This window comes from Caretta caretta, chromosome 1, assembly GCF_965140235.1.
Source record: "Caretta caretta isolate rCarCar2 chromosome 1, rCarCar1.hap1, whole genome shotgun sequence".
NCBI classification, from domain to species: domain Eukaryota; kingdom Metazoa; phylum Chordata; order Testudines; family Cheloniidae; genus Caretta; species Caretta caretta.
In genome coordinates this window covers 228,985,782-229,006,163 of record NC_134206.1, presented here as the reverse complement: position 1 = coordinate 229,006,163, position 20,382 = coordinate 228,985,782, and the positions used below count along the sequence as shown (strand labels likewise).

Here is a 20,382-nt window from a genome sequence, read left to right as displayed (position 1 = left end):
ACAAAAGCATGTGGGAAATGGGAAGCCAAGCAAGGGATTGATGGAGACACCACTGGAGGATGACTCTGAAATGATGTAAATATTCACAAAAGGGGGCAAAAATAAGAATGAGAGAAGAGGTTACAGACCAGTGAAGGTGAATCAAGATGTGAATGAGGCTCAGTACCACAAAGGATGGTGAAGAAAAGCAGAAACAAGAGTGTAGGTAGTGGAAGGGAAAAATGATTACACAGATTATAAACTCTCTGCAGGGAGTGGGACTGTCTGTTTTTATTAGGCACTATACCTAGCAGAATGGGGTCCTAATCTGTAAGTGGGGTATCTGTTCATTACTGCAATACATATAATTCATAAAGGGATGGAGGAGATTACATTAAAGTTTCCCTTGATCTCTGGGGGTGTTTGGTCTGAGAAGGGTCTGAAGGATTGAGGCAGGTTGTATTTCTGAAAGAATGAATATCACACCATCCACACCACTATTAAATTGTCAGTCAAGTTTAATGCATCATAAAGAAGTAAAACTACATTGGCATATTTAAGACAAACACTTTTTTTCTATGCACACTATCCACTGGACAGTCCCCTTTTCAAAATAACTACTTTTAACAGTCCAAGACACGTCTTCAGAAATTCTTCACATGTTCAACCTTCCATAGTTTCCTTTTTTAAATTTGTCTGAGAAGAAAAAAAAACATTAAACCTGAAAACACTTACATTGCAAGCCACATTAGAATGCATAATTGGCATACAATAATCAATGTATAACAATTGTGTTTTACTTAGTTCACTTTGTTCATCAATAAAAGAATATAAAAATCTTGTTCAACTGAGTGTTAAGTGTATTAAAATAGATTTGTATAGTACTGCACAGTTTCTCCCGGAGTTGTGAAAATGGTTGAAGGGGACCATGTGCTGCCTAGTGATGGGCAACTGAAAAGGCCAGTCCCTCATTTAAAAAAAAATGACATTCGGCACCATGCTGATGTGAGAGACTAGCTGTGTGTCATGCTCTAGTGGTTCCTTGCTTTTGTTTTGTTTCATACCTGTTGTGCTAAGTAACTAAAGGATCGGAGAATGGAATCAGTGGTTGTGTGAAACTCTGCATTGTTAGAGGAAAAGGGGTTGCCCATCACTAACTACCAAGGTAGGCCTCAGGATTACAGGATAGGCCTGTGGCCTACGAAGGCGCCAGACTGACCCTTGTAGTATCAGGAAGACTCACTAGTGAAACAAGCAGGAGCTCTAAGATTTTCTCAGACTAATACTAAACATTTTCAAATGTGTTACAAATCAACAAAATTTAAAAAGGAATTAAGTTTGCAAAACCCCAGCAAACCCTTAATCTTCCACAGTCCACCCTTCCCCCAAAATTCTTGCTGTTATCCAATATGACAAACAACCCCTTGAGGCAGTTTTTTTTCCTGTACCATTTTTGCAGATATTCCTGCAAACAAACAAACACACACCCCACCAGCTTTTTTCCATGTTACCTATTTTTACAATAAAAACGCAGTACAAAAATGTAAAATTATTTTTGGCATATTATCTGTACTGGCAATAAAAGAAAATCAATCTTTATTTGCTTTTATTTAAAAAAAAAAAAAGGTTCAAAACATAACCAAAAAAAATAAAACCAAACTGAACCCAACCTGCCAAAGCTATCCACTATATGGTTTATGCTAAATCTTGCACAAAAACTCCATGAGAAAAATACATCAATAGCAAAATAAGTAAAAAGGACCTGCAAAAAAGTAAGGAATTTTACAGTCATACCTCTTTAAATACTTCAGAACGCATATACAGAAGCATCAGCATGAAAATACTTCAATATTTTACTAGAAACGCTAACTTCATACAGGTTTTTAATTTAAATATCTGCAATTCAGCTATAATACTGAAAAAAATGATCTTTTTGTTTTAAAGGCTCTGTGAGCGTCCCATGACGTCATTCTTGTCAAACGGCCCATCTTCAGTTCACCTGAATCAGTGAGGCAGACCTTGTTCACTTTGCTAAGAATCCATGTCAAGTCCTAAGTAGTTCTGGCTCTTTTTATATTACCAGTTTCCTCCCTCAAACAGCTTTAAGCCCAGCTACCTCCCTACTAGTTTTCTAACTCTTTGTATTTAAAATTTTTCCCTTTAAAGCAAACTTGTAAAATTGTCTGCCCTCCAAAAAGGATATTTCACTTTCTATCAGCCATACTATTTCTTTTCCTTCTTATTCATAAATACATTAATTTATTAATTAAGGCCAACATAACAAAACAAATCTCATAAGCACTGAAGGTCTTGGCAAATACAAAACTGCAGCAAAACCTGCTCTGTGGGAAGTTGCTGCCAGAGTGACCTACAAACTGGACTGATTGGCTTAAGTTCTACATGTGTAAAAAATGAGATTGTTTTTTGTTTCCTTCATTTCCCGTTGTTTCAGTTTAATCTCTCCTTTGCGCGTGTATAAAGTTTTTTTTTTTCCATTTTCCCCAGACAGCTCTGTCAGTTGTTACCCTGTGATTGCTGCAAGGCTTTGTGCTTGGCAGCAGAGGCCGATGAGGGTTTGATCCAGGGGACAGTTAGCAGGGAGGAGGTGGTGGTTGTTGTCATGGTAACCTGAATCATCTGCTCATTTTGTATCAGTCTAATGAGAGTTTTGAGACGTTCCAGCGATGACTGAGTCCCTTTCTGCTGGGCCAACAGGCTGTTTTTTAGCTCTAAGCATTTCTGTTGGAGAGAGAGATGGGGAGAGGAAAGGAGAGACTGAGAATACATTCAAATTGGCATCAAACATCTCCCCAAAAATGCTTTCCATGTCTGGAGAACATGTCCATCTCAAACAAATTATGTTCTCCTTTGCAGATAGCAGAAACACAAGTATAACTAATGAAGTAACGGTAAGTGATGCATTATATGCACCAATGATCTTAGCAACAATATTCATCTAAGATCAAGTATATACTGAGGGCGCTTTTGACCATATCCTGTTGAAAGACAGGAAGAATACATGATCGTGTGATGACGGTCTACAGATTTTGTTAGCATGGATTTACAATGGCCACATTACTCGAAAGTGGCAAAGCCACCAATAACACTGTAAGTCTTCCCAAATGACTTCAGTAAAACCTTCAGGTCAAACTACACTCTGATGTATGTGGCACATATTTCACAGTCCATTTTAGGGAGATTAAATAAAGTGGTGTTTGTTTTAAATCCATTTACCTAAATCCAGGCAATTTAGTAACAAGGATGCCAGTAACAACTTCTAAAGACAACCTCAAATATTTTTCAGGTATAAAAATGTTAGTTTAAGGGCCACTATTTAATGTTCTACCATGGCTAGAAACAGAAGTCTTATCCTACTGGGAAGGGTATTTCTGGCTTTTAATGGACGAAAGCTCCTGTTTCTCTCTCCAATAGGTCATGAGACCCAAACCAGTTACTGGTCCAGGTCTGCATATTGTCTCTTATGGGCCTTGGTCCAGAATAGTTTTAGGGGAGAACATTCTTGGGAAGCAGGAAACACTTGAGGTTTGGGATTTTGGAATAAGCCCTGGGGGAGATGGATTAGAGGGCATGTGAAGTAGTCCAAGGTGAATAATAAATGCATAGGTCTGCAATTTATAACAATATCACTGTCACATGTGGTGTGTATGGGGTTTTCCACTTAATTCAATTGGTAATTTACTTTTTTAGTTAATCTAAATCTCAGGAACCAAGCATCTTTGATTGGATAAATATTATCACTGGCCAAAATTGCCATTTAAGAGAGACTGCTTCCCACTCAAAGGGCCTAATTCTGCTTCTGCACCACTCCCATTGACTTCAATAGCAGTTATTTTTATGCATACGTGTACACACACACACGATAGTTTGGGCTAGCTTCAACTCTCTTTCATTCTGAAATCTCTAATCCACTCCATTGTTCTAACCACTAGAGAACATTCCTCTCTCCGTGCATGTGTTAGTTTCCATTAGTGCTGATGGTGGTTATGCACAGTTAAAGGGAGTACTTCCCATTGTGATGTCTTTTAATAAGTTATTACTTTTCCTTCCACTCTGTTTTAAACGTGATAAAATATTTAACATGCCTCTCCTGGATAACTGCAATGGTAGAACAAGTACTGACCAGTTACTGTTGCAACTGCCACTTTAATTTTTCGGGATAGAGAAGATTAAAATATGTATTTACACCATATTACAAACAAACAAGCAGATTCTTATTATTAGTAGTGCTATAGTTTGGGGGCGGGGTTGTGGTCAGATAGCCATGCCTCAAGTAGGTCCTGATGTCCACAGCAGCTAGGAATTTGGGTTCTGAATTCAGGCTAACACTCTCTAGAGTGGCAGGGACTGGTAGAAGTGGTGTATACGCATACCTGGAATCAGGGTATGCTTGGGTGACCCCCTCTAGCAACACTTGGTTCTAGTTGCTGTAGGAGATGCCGAGAACACTGCTATGATACTAGACCTTCTGAGAGTGGTGACGATGGTCATATCTGCCTTACCTCATTCTTTTGGACAGATATGCGGGCTCTTAGCACTGAAGCAGCTGGTCATGCACAGATCTTTCTTGTGAAAGATGGGAAGTGCTATACTGTAGTTATACAGCTCTGACTTGTGTATAGAATGGGACAAAGGATATGTTTAATTTTGTATTCTGATTTGAGTGGAGAAGCGCTCCAATAACAGATCTGCCACTGCCTCCTTCTGCTCCTCAACCTGCCAGTGTATCTTGCTCACCTGCACACCCCCACAAAGAGACCCCATATATGTTTCTTTGTAAAGAAACTTGAACATGCATAGTTTGTGAGCATAACTCATTTCCCAGCCATCAAATCTCAGTTTTTCAAGCATAAGTGCTTTATAACCAATTCTGTAGGAGACAGTATGCCCCACAGTCTGGAGTCTTACTTTAACCGCATTGTTGAGAAGTCTCTCTTTCTCTTCCAACTGTCTATGTTCGCTCTTCAGCTCGCTGCCTTTCTTTAATAATTTTCTCTTCTCTTCTTCTTTGACTGTAGAACAATAAGGTTTAGAATGTAAATGTTAAGATACAGACTGAAGAAATGGTGTGCACTGACTCATGAGAATAGGATTAAGTGTTCTAGATGGAGCACTGCGTAGGTCTACCCCGTCCCATCTCAAAATGCATAGCCAGAGAAACTGAGTTTCCAGTTGCACATAAGACAACTCTCTATCACTTTTGAAATGGTTCAAGCAGAGGACAGACATTATTCCACAACACACCTTTGAGGTGGATATAGAATCCCTATTTTATAGACAGGGAAACTAAGGCAAAGAGATTAAACTACCTGCTCAGGGCTACACAAATTCATTTAAGGATATTTCTTCTCACAAATGCTAGGTACAAAATTTCAGACAGTCATGTCTTTATTAAATCAAAACCAATACTTGTTAAAGCAAAGGCACTAGTTCTTATCAAAGACTATGTTCACATCGAGTTTCATGTTTTCAGTCATAAGAAATTTTTACACTGGCCTTGTACTTTAAAGTGTAATTAGAATTAGAGCTTGTCTTAAAATGTTTGCAAGCAGTAAATTTGCCAAAAAGTGCATTTTGGGGGGCACCAAAACTACTTGTGAATTAGGGTCAAATTTAGTGAACAGTTTTGGCCGAAAAAAGAAAATGGCTAAAAGGTTGTTTTGAAAAAAATCAAAACTGTTTCAAGACAAAGTACTGAATGGAAATGACCAGTTTCTAAATGAAATGTCAAATCAAAAAATTTGATGTTTTTGAATAGACATTAAAAAGGTTTTATTATTAATTGTTCATTCAACTTTAGAATTTTTCTGCAATTTTTCTTTTCTTTCAAACTTTTTAAAAAAACAAATTAATCTTCAATCCATGACTGAACATCGAAAACTTCAGCTGAAAGGTGAATGTTACAGAAAATTATGTGTGTGAGAACAGGGGGCTGGGATGAAAAGCATTTAGTAATACTGGCAGGCACTTTTCTTTTTCTCATTTTAAAGGTGAAACTGGGGACTAGAGAGCTTCTTATCAGGAATCATGCCATTCTGTACCTGTTTTATGAGTAACATAGGAATGAACAATAGCCAGAGTTCCAGTCCATGGCACATTTTCATCTTTCTTTAATACCTATAAATCCAGGGAGCAACAAAAATTAGTAATCCACAAAGAGAGAGAGAGAGAGAGAGACACACACACACTCTTAACGTCTTCCCACTCACCCCACAAAAAGAACTTTACTATTACAAAAAATGGTATAATTGGAATTATAAGTTGTAAACTGAAATGCAGTGGAAAAATACTGTAACTTTTATTTTACTTCACTATAAACAGTGTCACTACATAATTGCTAGGATGGGGTTTTCAAATCTCACACTGGATCATCACCACAGAGGACCAAAAGGAATTATTCTCCAGCCCCCTTCATACAGGCTTACACAATTTCCAGGACAGTTAGAGGTATTTTGCCTACCTATTAGATAGAATACTGGAGATAGAATACTGGACTTGATGTATCATCATTCTGATCTAAGATGGCCAATTGCACTGGGTATGAGAAAGAGAAGATAGGCTGGTTCCACTGAATGTAAATATAGACCAGCAATTCTCTTTGACATTTCCAAAGAAACTAAATAGTAATTTTTCCTAGGGGCTAGAGCAGAGAATTCTAAGGAACAAAAATTAAGTCCGCTCATTCTGAAATTCAGCAACATTGTTTTACAGTTCTTACAAACCTGGTGCTAATCATTTGGCTTGTGTGAACACTGTTAGAATTGCATTTATAAAATGATTATCAATAGCTGCATATGATAAATCTTATAAAGAAGATGGCGTACTCTCCTTATAACCTTCAGATCCTCTGGTGCATTGTTTGTGCATGACACTGTCTCCTCCGTCTGCAAGAACTACATTACTTGCTTTGCAATTGTACGTACAGGTGGTTTTTATTGTAGAGAAGAAAAACATAAAGGAAATGAACAGCCATTTTTAATCTTTCAGCGTAAATCTTGAGGGATGCAATACCATGAAATCAGGAGGGGAAAAATGTAAGGTAAGGTATGAGACCAGTACTGTGAAACTACCAAGCAACAAAAGCAGCAAATTACCGAAGAAACTTCAATGCAGCAGAATTTCAGTGTTATGGACACCTCAGGAATGGAGGTTGTGTCTGTAACTCTGAAATGTTTGTAACTCTGAACAAAGCACAGTTCAGGCTCCAGATCCAGTAGCTGACACTTCAGGCCACAAAGCTCTGGCAGCTTCCTTTCTGGGTTGGACTGCGTTTGCAAGCTTGTCCCCCCTCCCGGAAGAGAGAGAGAGAGAGAAAACGTGTCCCCCTCCCAGCTGAGGAATGGGGGTGGGTAAAAACAGCATGTCCCCCTCCCGATGGGGGGTAGAGGAGGAAGGGGTGAAAGTGGCACAGACCCCAGCACTGTTCCTGCTCTGTTGGCTCTGGCTGCCTTAGGTTGACAGCCCCAGCTTCTTCACCTCCTAGCTGTAAGTGTCTGCCCAGCATGTGGGGGTGAGGTGGGAACAGGCAGCCCAGCCAGCCTACTTTTAAGATGCAAAACAGACACAGTAGATTATTTGACTTTTTTTTTTAGTCTCTGCTGCTGCCTGATCGGTTACTTCCGGTTTCACATGGTGCCTGGTTGACTGGTCAGTCCTTTATTCTGGTGTTTGTATCTTTGAGGTTCTACTGTATTACTTTTGATAATCTTGTCTCCTTAGCTAGTATGGTAGGCTGAAACAGCCTCTAGAATTATGATGTACAAACTCACTCTCTCCTTTTTTCTTTTCTTGGAAAGACTGCAATACACATGCCTCAACTCACTTACCTTTTGTTGGCACTTTGGGCAGGCCCAAACCCCTTTGGGGACAGTTTTAAGAGGAGGGTCCAAGCAATTGAGATGATATGCTCTTGGACATGTGCCACATGGTTGCAAGTTAATGCCACGCTTACATGCTGTACAGTGTTCATCGTGGTGGATTTCATTCTGAAAGATAAGAAAAGGGTAGGTTGGGTCAAGTCAACTCTTAACATAACTTTCCATGAGCAGCACTTGGAGTCACTACTTCACCAGACAGACCATTCAAACACAATATCTCATTTTCAAAAGCTTCCTCGCTGCTGTAGAAGGAAGACAAACAATTTTGTACTCATCAGCAACAAACAAACAAAATCCAATGAGTTGCAACAAATAGAAAAAATGTGAAATAATCAAACAATCACACAGACAGCAATCAAACACAGATATGAATCAACTAATGTTTCCAGCCTGTAATGTTATAAATTATTCCTCTCTGTTTCTGGGAGTGTGTCACTGTCACTTCCAACACACATATATCACCAGGTGCAGTTCTATTTTGATGAGTGGGCCAATGTCAATATGTGGCTCACTTGTCCTTCAAGTCCACAGTAAAAGCAAGCAAGCACAAGTTTCTGGGGAAAAAAAAAGCACAGTTCCAAGTCTTATGCACACTGCCTTGAAGAGCAGCTAGGGAAACAAGCATGAATACAACTTTCTCCCACATGCCCCCTCACAAATTTCCTATAGAGGGCCCCCATCCCTCTCTTCTCTATTTCGTTAATTATTGTTTTCTGATTTAAACCAGACAGATCCACTACAAAAACCTTTCTCAAACAAGACTGATTAGTACTTTATCTGTAGTTCATTTTATATATTGCTAAATCTCATTAACAAAGTTACAATGTCATGTAGTAAATTGTTATGCTAATCTGGTGGCACTGTTAATTACTCTTCATATAATTAACTACATTTTAATAAAAGAGAGACTGATTTTGGAACTCTCATGGTTTGTGAATCATTACATAAAAAACTCAATTTTCCTACTAGTTTTCCAGGGGAAAAAAAGTGATTTATTGAAATAAGTTTATTCTATAATCATGTTTTCATCTTTCAGAATATCATTTTTACAAAGTTTCATGTCAGCTTTATCCAGCATCAGATCCTAAACTCAAAATTACTCTTGTCCAAAATGCCTCTCCAAAAATGTCAATATTAGAAAGCACTATTAAAAATGTCTAGATTGTAACCTTAACAGAGAGAGATCTACTCAAGTAGAACAGTAAATATTTTTCTTAGCTGTTTATTAATACCACAAAGCTAAACCAGCATTTTCTCAATCAATGGATTCTACAAAGTATTAAATTAAAACCTGTGAACACGAAAGCACACAAGTTCAGCTTGTTCTGAAATTCTGCTTTAATGGCTCAAAGATTTAGGTAAACTGGAGAGATTCCAGAAATGGTAGGAAAAAAAAAGGGAAAGGAAACATTGCAATTTTGTACCCTGGCAGAGACTACACTAATTAACAGCTAGCACTGTATTACATGATGATGAGACAGACAGTGGTAATATACAAATCTTGCTAAACATACCTTCCAACATGGATCCTCATTTGCTAGCACATGAAAGAAGGGCAGAGAACAAGTTAGTGGACAACACATCAGTGCAATGAATTTTAGTCAAGCCATGACACAAATGATGAAAGAAGGGGGGGTTACAGCCAGTTATTTTAACGTGGACATGAGAGAGTGACACTTGAAATAACACCAATGAACGTTTTAGTATTCAGAGCTGTATGTTATTTAGGTTTCAGGATTCGGGCATCTGAAACTCTAAATGCTGAAGATGTTAAAAAATTTCATAGTACCAAAAGGTTGAGGTCTGTCCTAAACTTCCGATCGATAGGAACTGTCCATGCTTAACTAGATAGGAAAAATTTTTCTCTAAAGGTTTGACTCTTCCAAAGCGGAACACTCTGGCCCCCAACCAGCAGAGCACTTAAGCAGGTGCTTACCTTTTCAGTAGAGGTGTAGTCCCATTGACTTACAGTTAAGCATGTGTTTAAATGCTTTTCTGACTCATGGCTAGAGTGCTCAACACCTTGCAGCATCGGGCATTATATTATCATCAACCCTTCTACATCAGAATCGCTCATGTCAAAAAAGTGTGTCATGTTTTGGGCTATCGCTTAGATGACTCTTTAATGGTTGTAGCCCAAGCCTGATGGAAAGAGTAGTTAGAGGTGGTTGAAAAATACACTGAATTTTTCAAGAAACTGTTTGGAAAAATTAATTCTTTAATGTTTTTTTTTCACAACAGCAAGTCTGTAATTTCCATTGCTGAGTCACAAAACACTTGGGCACAATGTCTCACTGAAAAGTCCTAGAATCTCTCTCCTGCGCTCCTGTAAGTCAGCTGATGGAGTAGTCTTTCTTTGGGTTAGGAGATGGAAGTGATGTGGAAACTTCTTTCTTGTGCTCCTTTTTTGATCACATATTATCTGGTGTGTGTCTACATACGTATGGCAGACAGAATTTGATCCACATGTCCAAAGCACCACTTGTATTCATGCTCACACACACTGAGCACAGTGAAACTATGATTATTCAGATGAACGGGGCACATGAAAGCTATTCAGATAAACAGAGGGGTGGATAATTGGAGAGTTTTTGATATAGGCGATGCATGTCAGGGACATGACCTCATTTCAGCTAAGAGATTTTTCCCAACAAACAAAATCTGAGTAATTGACATTTCACCGAGAATATCACAAGCACCATTCTCTCCTACGCTTTTTGTAAAGGAAGAGCTGTTTCCTGCACACTGTGTTTTCTTTAACAAATATACAATGCTTTTCAAAAATAAATAAATCCTTTTTGGTTCACATTTGTCAATAAAGTTGACCTACTCTAAGTGTCCACTTTTTCCTCTTCTACCTGCTGGAATGATCTAAACTGAAAATTATTTTTAAAGGGAGGTTGGTATAATAAGCAAGTTGGTGAGCTATGCAATGGAGACAATTACATTAGAGTGTAAATTCTCTGGGACAGGGACTGTCTTGCTTTTCTGTGTTTGTACAATACCTAGCACAATGGGGTCCATCACTGGGGCTCCTAGGTGATACCACAATACAAATATATAATAACTAAAGCTGTGAGCTATGTAATTAAGACAGACAATGGAGCAATTGTTCAGCACAGCAACAGGGATTTTAGATATTAGGAAGAATAGTTATAGTGCTTACTAAAATAACTAACAATTAAGGTAAAACAGTGTCATATCCCAAGCAGCTTTGTGACAGTCATGCCACTGAAGCTTTGTCACCTGTCTAAAAACATGGACACACAGAGGAAACAAGGAGATTTACTGAGGGTCTGAGAGTAACCTAGCTAATGTCGTTCTCTCTAGGCATGTGTTTACAGGGAAACACAGGCATCAGTATTAAGTTGTATAAGAAGAGTAAGGAAAATGGGATATCAGCAACATAGGAAGAAAAGACCAAAGCAGGTCACAACTTTGCATCTGTATTAAAATGGCACTTTTAATTGCACCTTAATACTTAAAAATATTTTTTTTATTGTAGAAAAAGGATAAAGGTCCCTGTCCTTTCCTACCTCTAAAGTACTATCGTGTATAAACAGTAGAATCTAAGTTGTAGCAGCTGCATCAGAGGAAAGAAATATTCACATCTTTTTACAGTCTTCCTCTCCTGTTCTGCAATGTATTCAAGCCCCTCATCCTCAGTTCTACACAGCACTGTCCCCCCTACAATGCAATTTTTATTTCCTTTTATGTTCTGTTTAATCCTCTCTCCTCAACTTTCCCTCTTTCTTCCCTTTTTTCCACTCTTGGTTCTGTGCCTTTTCGCATGCTGCCCCTTATGCCTGCCACTTATTCCTTCTTCCCATGAGCCATTACTTTTCTTCTCCAAATTTAGTTCAGTGTTGCCAATTTGTTTTTATTGTGAAATCTTACAAATATTTAGTGTTTTCCTTAAAGGCTCAGCTCCTGGAGTCACTGAGTACATGAGAATTTCACTGTTTCCTTTGAAAACTAAGTTTCTACTCTCATAGTTACAGAGTATAGTTGGAAAATAGAAAAGGAGGACTTGTGGCACCTTAGAGACTAACCAATTTATTTGAGCATGAGCTTTCGTGAGCTACAACTCACTTCACGAAAGCTCATGCTCAAATAAATTGGTTAGTCTCTAAGGTGCCACAAGTACTCCTTTTCTTTTTGCGAATACAGACTAACACGGCTGTTACTCTGAAACCTGTCATTATAGTTGGAAAATGTGAACCCTAAAAGCTGAAAACCAGAAGATAAATGAAAAGACCCCCTAATGTATTTTTTTAGTCTAATCCCTTGGTTTTTGAACATTTGGAATTGCAATACTGCCTCCTTAACATCTACTTTTTCCCTACAACACTAGAAACCTGATCTTTCCACTGATTTCCCAGGGCTTTGGGGATCATGCTATATATCCTTATGACTCCATAACTTTATCTTTTGTTTTGCAGTGTAACCATCTATTTTCATTGCACAGTCCAAGGGGCAGGGGTCTTGTATAGCTATGCACACTATGGTACTCTAGAAGTAATTAATAACAAATACAACTAATAAATATTTAATACCACATCATAATAGCAATGTATTCATTTAAAAAATACTTACCTCTTGCTGAAAGGAACAAGGGGTTATTCAAATAATTTGATGCAAGGCGTTTCCGCTGCAAAGGGAGAGAAAAGAAACCCTACTGTTATCTCAAGAGCTCTGGCTCTCTTATACTTTTCTACCATCAGTCTCGAAGGAATTTCCTTCATGCATAATCAGTACTCAAAAAGCTAATTCTGTGACTCAGAATATACTCTGCTTAAGGCTTCTCAGATGGTCAACTAAACCATATACAGCTGCATTATTCATCTTCTAGCAAGGTTTCTACAGACCACTTTATTAGATTTTATTAACAAGTGGTAAATGCAAATTACCAACATTATTGATTGGGCTTCAGGAGTGGTTCCTGGGGTCTGTAAACAGTACTAAAAAACCTGACACCCAAAGAACATTTATCATAAACAAATACATACTAAATTGTTGCTGTGAGACAACACTTTTATTAGTGTCGATAGAATTGGTGATGAACTTTCTACAGGAGGGGGAAAGAAGTCACCACTTTGTGTGACAATTATCTGCATTTGATACACGTAAATTTTGATTGCAAGCTGTACACAAAGGCCTTGGGAAAATATTTCCCCCCAAACATTAATGTGCACTACCTTTAGGTGTCAGAGGTCATCTCAGTCTGAAAGAATTTCAAACCTATGGACACCTGTTCTCTAGGTACTTAATTGAGACAACCAAATAACATTCCAACCAGTTACCAGATGGTAACAGCTATTGGTCACTAGAAACTTGGGTTTGCAGTCTAGAGAATAAAGGTCTCCATCCACGGTAATTGCTTTCCTGAGCCATCCAGTTCCTGGGCCGTGACCTTACAAAGAGTGCTGTGCTCCTCCAATATATGTTGTTGAACCTACTTTCAGGAAAATCAGAGTTTTCTTTCTAACAAATGATTTATTCAGTGGTTAGTAAACTGCTTTCTAGTGTCATGCTCTTCAGAATACATGAATGACTGGATGGCTAATGAATTTTCAGTTGACATCTGTTCCTTCAGAAAACATTCAGCCTGAAACATAGCCTTCCTTCTGTTTTAAAAAATATACTACCCAGGGTGGAAGAATGGAATAATTTCTTCACAGCATAAAACCCCCAAACATGCTTTTGGGCAGAGATTTAGCTGCAGAAACAGAAGTCCAATTTGAAACAGCAACTTCATATTCACAATCAAGGCAGTTAACAGCACAATGAAGCACATTTTCTTGGCTCCGGCAGTTTGGGGGAGGGGGCAAGTAAGAAGTGTAATTTATATGCAATTTCAATTTAAACAATCATGAATTAAAGATCATCCACTAGATCAGTTGTAAATTAAACTGCGCCAAAATGTCTGAAAAATGCCACAAAATACCTCAGCTCACTGATTAGTAAATCAATCTGAGAAGCTAATTGATTGGAGGAATACCATCTGCTTCCATTTTATTTGAATGACATTCCCTATGGTCAGTCCTTAATGACAGCTCTTAATGAGGGCAGAACTGGTCAGACATGACTCTCTCATTTTAAGATTCTTTCTACATGCTATTCTTCACTTCAGGATATACTTTTGAGAATAAAGTCTAATAAGAACAAGGATATGATAAATGTATTTACCTCCTCATCAACCCTATACAAGTTAATTTAATTTCTCAAAAATACTGCTCAGGTTAGGACCAAAAAACCCATGCAAAATACATTTTAAACAATCCAGTAGTAGTACACTTCAAGCCAAATGGACCTTATATGAGACAACACAAATAAAATACGAATAATACTGAGGTCCCCATTGAGCTGGGCACTATATGCACATATAGCAAGAGACTCACAGTTTGAATTAATAAGACAGAGGGGGTGGGGAAAAGGAAACATCAACATTCCCCATCTGTGTAATAGGGATAACTGAGGCAGAAAGAGATTAAGCAATTTGCCCAATGTTACAAAGCAAGTCTGTGGGAAGACTGGGAATAGAATTCAGGTCTCCTGAAACCCACTCCACTGCCGTAAACTGCAAGACCAACCTTCCTCACAAATAAGTCACTCAAAAATCCATTTACATTCTGCTTACCAGTTAGTTCCCTTCTCTCAACAATCAACTACCTCCCCTCTACCACATTGGCCAAAATAACTGGAAATCTCAAAAAGCTGGTTTAGCTAAGAGTCTTCATTGCTGATAATTTGTTAAGCAAAATCCGTGTCCTTTGGTTTATAGCACACAGGAAAAACTAATATATGATCCTTATACGTAGAGCTTGCCAGAAACCAAAATTTCCATTCTATGGGAGATTTCAATTTTTTTTATTCTGAATTACAATTGAATGATAACATTTCTAAATTCCCTGTGGAACAAAGATTCTGAAAAATTTTAATTGAAAACTATCATAACATTTAGTTTAGATAATGTCTAATAGCTTCCTTGTCAACATATTTCATTTTAATATGGTAAAATGTTTCATTTTAATAATGTTGATCCATTTTGTTAACTTTTATTACAGTAAAATATTAATTTTAATGATATAAAAGTAAATCTACATGATAGGTAAAATGCTTTTAACCTTTTCAAAATATTTTGCCATTATCAGAACAAAATGAGAAAGTCAAAATGTACGTTTTTTTTTTTAAATAACCCAAGCTTTGAATCCAATGCTAGACGAGGGTCAAATTTTGTCACACCTGCGAAAGCTCATTGAATACGGTAGTACTGGAATAAAAGAGCAGAAATTAGATGCCAGGGTTTCACTTCAGAGTTCCTTTATTATCAACAGGACCCATAGGCACATTAGTTAATAAATGCTCGTGAAAGGGCTAGATTGTCTTCTTTGGAAAATGAAGTCTTCTCTGCTTTTTCATTGACAAGTATTACATGTGTAGCAGCAGTGCACGTTTCAACATACTGACCCACCACTGTTCTTCAGTCCTGACCTGGAAAGACCCTCCTCTATGGGAAAGAGAGTAATTAGGTCCCATGTTTATTTAGTCTTTTTTGGCCTCTGCTCAGACCATCAACAAGAGTTCCAGTTAGAGCCAAATGATGTTCGGATGTGAAAAGCTGTTGCCTAGAAACTGAGATAAAACATGTTTGTTTTATACCCCCACCCCCACCAATCATATGAGTTCCTCATTCATATGTACTTTTGCAATAAGAAGCACTTAAGCCTTTTATTGGAATAGAACAGAACTGTGGTGAAAAGTGAATGATAAAGTACCTCAGTTTCCAAGAGTCCGCTGTAGGCTGGATTTGCTGTGCTTCTTCTCTTTCTTTCCTGACGCTTGCTCTGGATTTCTGTAACCATGGAAAGAAACGTTCATTGTGTGTTTTTCATTCATCAGGGGAAAATGTAGATCTAACTTGCTAAGCAAGATGCTCTTGCCCCCAACGCCTTGGGCATTGTGTTCAGTTTCAGTTTCTACAGTATAATTGGGTTGCCTCAGTATTGATAGTTGCTGCAGTTCAAGGTCTGATATTACTAAGCCTTTCTTATAAAATTCAAACACAGGCACTTTTATTTCATCTTCCTCCAAAACAGGCTTGCTCTGCACTAAAAGATTTTATTATGATCCCTTCAGAAACATATTTAGAAAGCTCCTTCAGATGGCTTTCAAAACACTACCAATATCTGTTATTAAAAAAAAAAAAGTATATCAAACATATATCCCTTGCAAGTTGTATCCAGTAAAAATCACAGGGCTATTTTGAAATTTTACTGTATATTGGTTTTGTTTTCCTCAGGTTAGGAAGGTGATGAAAATCAGGGTCATAATGAGAAGCTAAATTCAATCTTAACTATGGACTGATAATTTGTCTGTCCATAATATACAATATTATGATCTTGTGCATAGAATGCAGTATCGGTTACTGGCACAGGCAGAAGTAAGGCCTTCTAAGGTCATCATCATAATTGGAACTCCAGACGCACCAAGTCACAGTCCTATTTAGAAGTAGGGAAACACAGGAAAACACTTGTTTTCCTACACCAAAAGGGATTTAGGAGTAACATTGGCTGTGAAAATGCAGCATACCTCTGTAAATATACAAAGATGTAGATAGGGTAAAATCCTGACCCCATTGACGACAATAGGGCCAGGATTTCACCTGGTGTATTTCACTTTATTCTTTGCAAACTGCTTTTGAAAATGGAGGAAGATGTTTACTATGTCAGTGTATTTTATAGCCTTCATTTTTCAAATCAACTAGTAATCTTGGATGCGCCATTTCTGGGGACTCAGCACTTTCTGAAAATCAGGCTCCTGAAACGTGTCAAGTTGAATTCTGAAAATCACTAGTCACTTCTGGAAAAACTGAGGCTTATATACCCTATCTTTTCTCATTTGTTAGTGCTGGTGAAAAACGCTAGAGACTGAAGTCTATGTATCTACAGGCAGCAGCTGTACAAACTTTTTCTCAATGTCGCGATATCATGACCATAAGGGGCTACCTCTAGTAGCAAGAAATTAGTTCACCCCAAATGCCCATCCAGCCTTTGGCTTTAGCTGAGGTTGCCAACAAGTGTGCTGGAGGGTTTTGGTGATGTGGACACTCACTGAGTAAGAACTGGATTGAGAAAACTAAGCTCAAGTCCCCCACAGGGCATGCCCAGTCACCAGATTGTCATTGATGCTGGATCCAGGATGCACTCTGGTGACCCACTCTGGTGAAATGTTTGGTTCTCACCGCCAATGCCACAAGTATGCATGTGTATTTTTTTTAAAAGAAAAAGCTAAAAAGAAATACTTTAGGTGGGTGTCATACATCAGCAACACATTAACTGGAAATCAGCTTTGTCCCCAGTGAAGCATCAGTCCACTACCACCATCACCAATGAATATCTCTTGTAAATTGGTCTATGCAGCCTATATTGACAATGTATCCTGAGTGACATGTACCTCTTACAAAAATCCAGCTCAAGGTTCATGTGTTCCATTTACTACTTAAACTCTCAAAAGAGAGTGCATATGGCTCAGGTTGACTCTCTGCAGGGCAGTGTGATGCTCCCAATGAAGGGAAAGAAACTTTTCTGGAAGTTAGCTGGCAGGGTTGCTAGGCTGAAGTGGATCACAGCCCATAAGTTGTCTAGGGCCCTCAACCACAAAGTAAATCAATATAAAGGAAGGCAAAAGATATTACATAATAGAGTAATGATATCAAATAAGTTTTAATGACCCAGTCTGAATATGCTTTATGTTTTTACTTCCAAAAGCGTAAAATTGCTAAACACATTAGACACACTAAAATAAGCTGAATTTAATGACCAATACTGCCTGACAAACAGCAATGACTGGTAACAGTAAACATGACAAAGGATTGAAATAATAAACTCTCAGGAGTGTGAAATCTGTTGAGGTACTTTTCTTTGACAGTTGTAATCACCACTAATTGTGAAGAAATACCCTTTCTATAGTAAATGACTTTATATGGAGCCATTTATTTAGAAGCAGTAGGAATATTAAAAAAAGTGAATTTGTCTAAAGGGACTAATTTTGCAGGATTAGAATAGTATGTAGATTCAAAAATGTAAGTCTTTGCACTTACAGTATAAGGAAGAAAATTGGGTGCTACCTGGTATTTTCAACATAGTGGCATAGAATTAGTATGTTTTAATGAAACCCAAGGGCAACAGAATTATTCAAAATGATGCTCTTCATGCACTTTATCATAATTTCAGATTCTGCCCCATTTTCCTCAAATATAAAAGAGAACATGAATAATCTCTAAGACTTGCAATCATCATCTGTACTTTTGAATTATAAGAGATGCGCAAAAAAATGCTCTCTCTTAATTTCCATTTCAATCTATTTCCATTAAGGATTAGGAAAGGTGACATCTTAAACTTTCTTTAAACCGCTTTCAAATTTTCAGTCTTCAGGACACTAGGATGATTTTCTAAAATGCAAATATAAAGAGAAAAGCCATTCTGGAAAATCGAGGAACAAAATTAAAGAAAACATACTGCATATTTTGGCATGATATTGTTATTAAAATGCTACGGTCTCCCGATACACTGAATAAAAAAAATTAATGTACTAGAGAACTAGGAAGATGAGTGGTTTTATTAAAAAATACATAAAAATCAAATTTTCCAATGGTAACACGGGCTCTAACTCAGATACTGAAGTACGTGCCTGACTTTAAGCATGAGTAGTCTCATTGATTTTTCTAAGAGCTTGTCTACACAGTGGGGTAATGCTCTTTACCGGGGTGTGATTTCTAAAGTGCACTAACATACACATTAATTGGTCCATGCAAACCCTGCTGGTGTGCATTAAAAGTTCCCTAGGGTGCTCTGTAGTGCTGTTTTAAACAATACTACATTAAAGCCCTCTGGAGAACCTCTAGTGCGCACCAGCAGGGCTACATGGGCCAATTAATGCATAACACATTAGCGTGCTTTAGAAATTACACCTCCCATAGAGCACATAACCCCAATGGGTAGGCAAGCCCTAAGACTACTCGCATGCTGAAAGTTAGACATATGCTTAAGTATCTTCCTGAATGGGAGCCATAAGATAGGAGTTTAGTAAATTAGTTAGTAATTTATGATTCAATCATGCAAAATCAAAGGCCAGATTCTCAACTGGCATAAGCTCCAGTGACTATGATGGAACTATACCAATTTATACCTGCTGTGGATTTGGACCCAAGTTTTTATAGAAAAAAATGCACTGCCTGAAATTTGTAGTTTATGTTTGGATCTCTTCCCCTTGCTGCCAAAAAATCTATTTCACACCTGCAGCAAATGTGCAAATCAGGCCACTTTTCCCCATCTACACTTTCACAACAGAAAAAGAGGCACAAATCTGTTAATTCTTGCAGTTTATTTTTGAAGACTGATCATGGGACTACAGAGGTCACAGAACACATAGGGATCAAACACACTGAAAGATGGACATTGGCCCAGATTATCCATTGTGCCAGCTTTCTAGCTGGTGCAGCAAGTGGATTGGGAGAGGGGAGGAAATCTGCCTACTGAAAGGGTTGGCAAATTGGCTCTCTGATTCATTACCCAGATCTGCGTTGGTCACAGCTTTGGTGGAGTTTAGGTTTTCTAACCTATGACACTCGCAACAGTTCTCAAGGGGCCATCTACCAGCTGGGGACTGCTTGAGAGCAGAGCATTCTTGCCAGACCCCCTCCTGACCCATTATGCCAGGCGTCCCAGCTGAGGAGTCAATTTCTGCTCCCTGTGAGGCATGCAAAGAGAGCTAAGCAAGAGCCAGAGGCTCTGATCCATTATTTTTAGGATGGGACAGTTGAGCATTGTTAAGATTTTACCAAATCCTTCAGCTTTCTGTAGACAGATTCCTCATTGATTCTTACTGTCTGTAGCATAGTATGGAGAACAGATGAGATTACAGACTAAAGTGTAACTGTAAAACAATATATGAATACTTACCTTCCAAGTGTTCTGTTGTAACCAGGCCTAATGCTACCATAAAGGCAATTTTCTAGGGAAAAATTAAGAAAGTTCAGTTTTGCATCCTATGATAACAACTGTAAAAAAATGCCAGCTTTGCCAGAATAAACTCCATTTAGGGATTTTATAAAATTTTACTTTCTGAATAAATATATAACAATGTGAACTTAAACTGAAGATCTTCTTCAGTTACATGTGAACAGACATATGCTACATGCATGATTATATGAGTCTTGGTAACAAGCATAGGTTTACCAAAATCCAATGATATAAACATAAGAATTTACAGCATGATCAAAACTCCACCCCGATCCTGCTATTTTTATGCTAGAAAATTTCCAGAGAAATGTTTAGTTCATTATTATTATTGGTTGGACGTGTTATAAATTAAACAGGCCAGTGATACACTCACTAAGCTTTACACCACTATGTATATTCTAATAATTAGCTGTTACTGAAGGCATATTAGGCATGTTTTCCTATTGCCATTCAAAGTCTGCCCCTCCCAAACACTGTAGAAAGAA

At 38.0% G+C, this 20,382-nt stretch overlaps 1 protein-coding gene across 12 annotated transcripts in view; it reads right to left on the bottom strand.

Annotated features, from left to right (window-relative positions):
• Window positions 1–479: 479 nt before the first annotated feature.
• Window positions 480–20,382, bottom strand: part of PHF21B (PHD finger protein 21B) — a 209,233-nt gene continuing 189,330 nt past the window's right edge. For 11 of the 12 annotated variants that reach the window (XM_048824960.2, XM_048824970.2, XM_048824987.2 and 8 more), the window contains 9 exons: window positions 19,838–19,889; window positions 15,653–15,729; window positions 12,471–12,525; window positions 9,389–9,411; window positions 7,824–7,982; window positions 6,039–6,114; window positions 4,906–5,009; window positions 2,505–2,718; window positions 480–675 (listed from right to left, as the gene is read on the bottom strand). In XM_048824960.2, the coding sequence (XP_048680917.1) occupies window positions 635–675; window positions 2,505–2,718; window positions 4,906–5,009; window positions 6,039–6,114; window positions 7,824–7,982; window positions 9,389–9,411; window positions 12,471–12,525; window positions 15,653–15,729; window positions 19,838–19,889 (801 nt within the window). In that variant the 3' untranslated portion in view covers window positions 480–634. Of the gene's footprint in view, window positions 676–2,504; window positions 2,719–4,905; window positions 5,010–6,038; window positions 6,115–7,823; window positions 7,983–9,388; window positions 9,412–12,470; window positions 12,526–15,652; window positions 15,730–19,837; window positions 19,890–20,382 lie in introns of those variants that run through there. The other variant, XM_048825068.2, reaches the window with a different exon arrangement.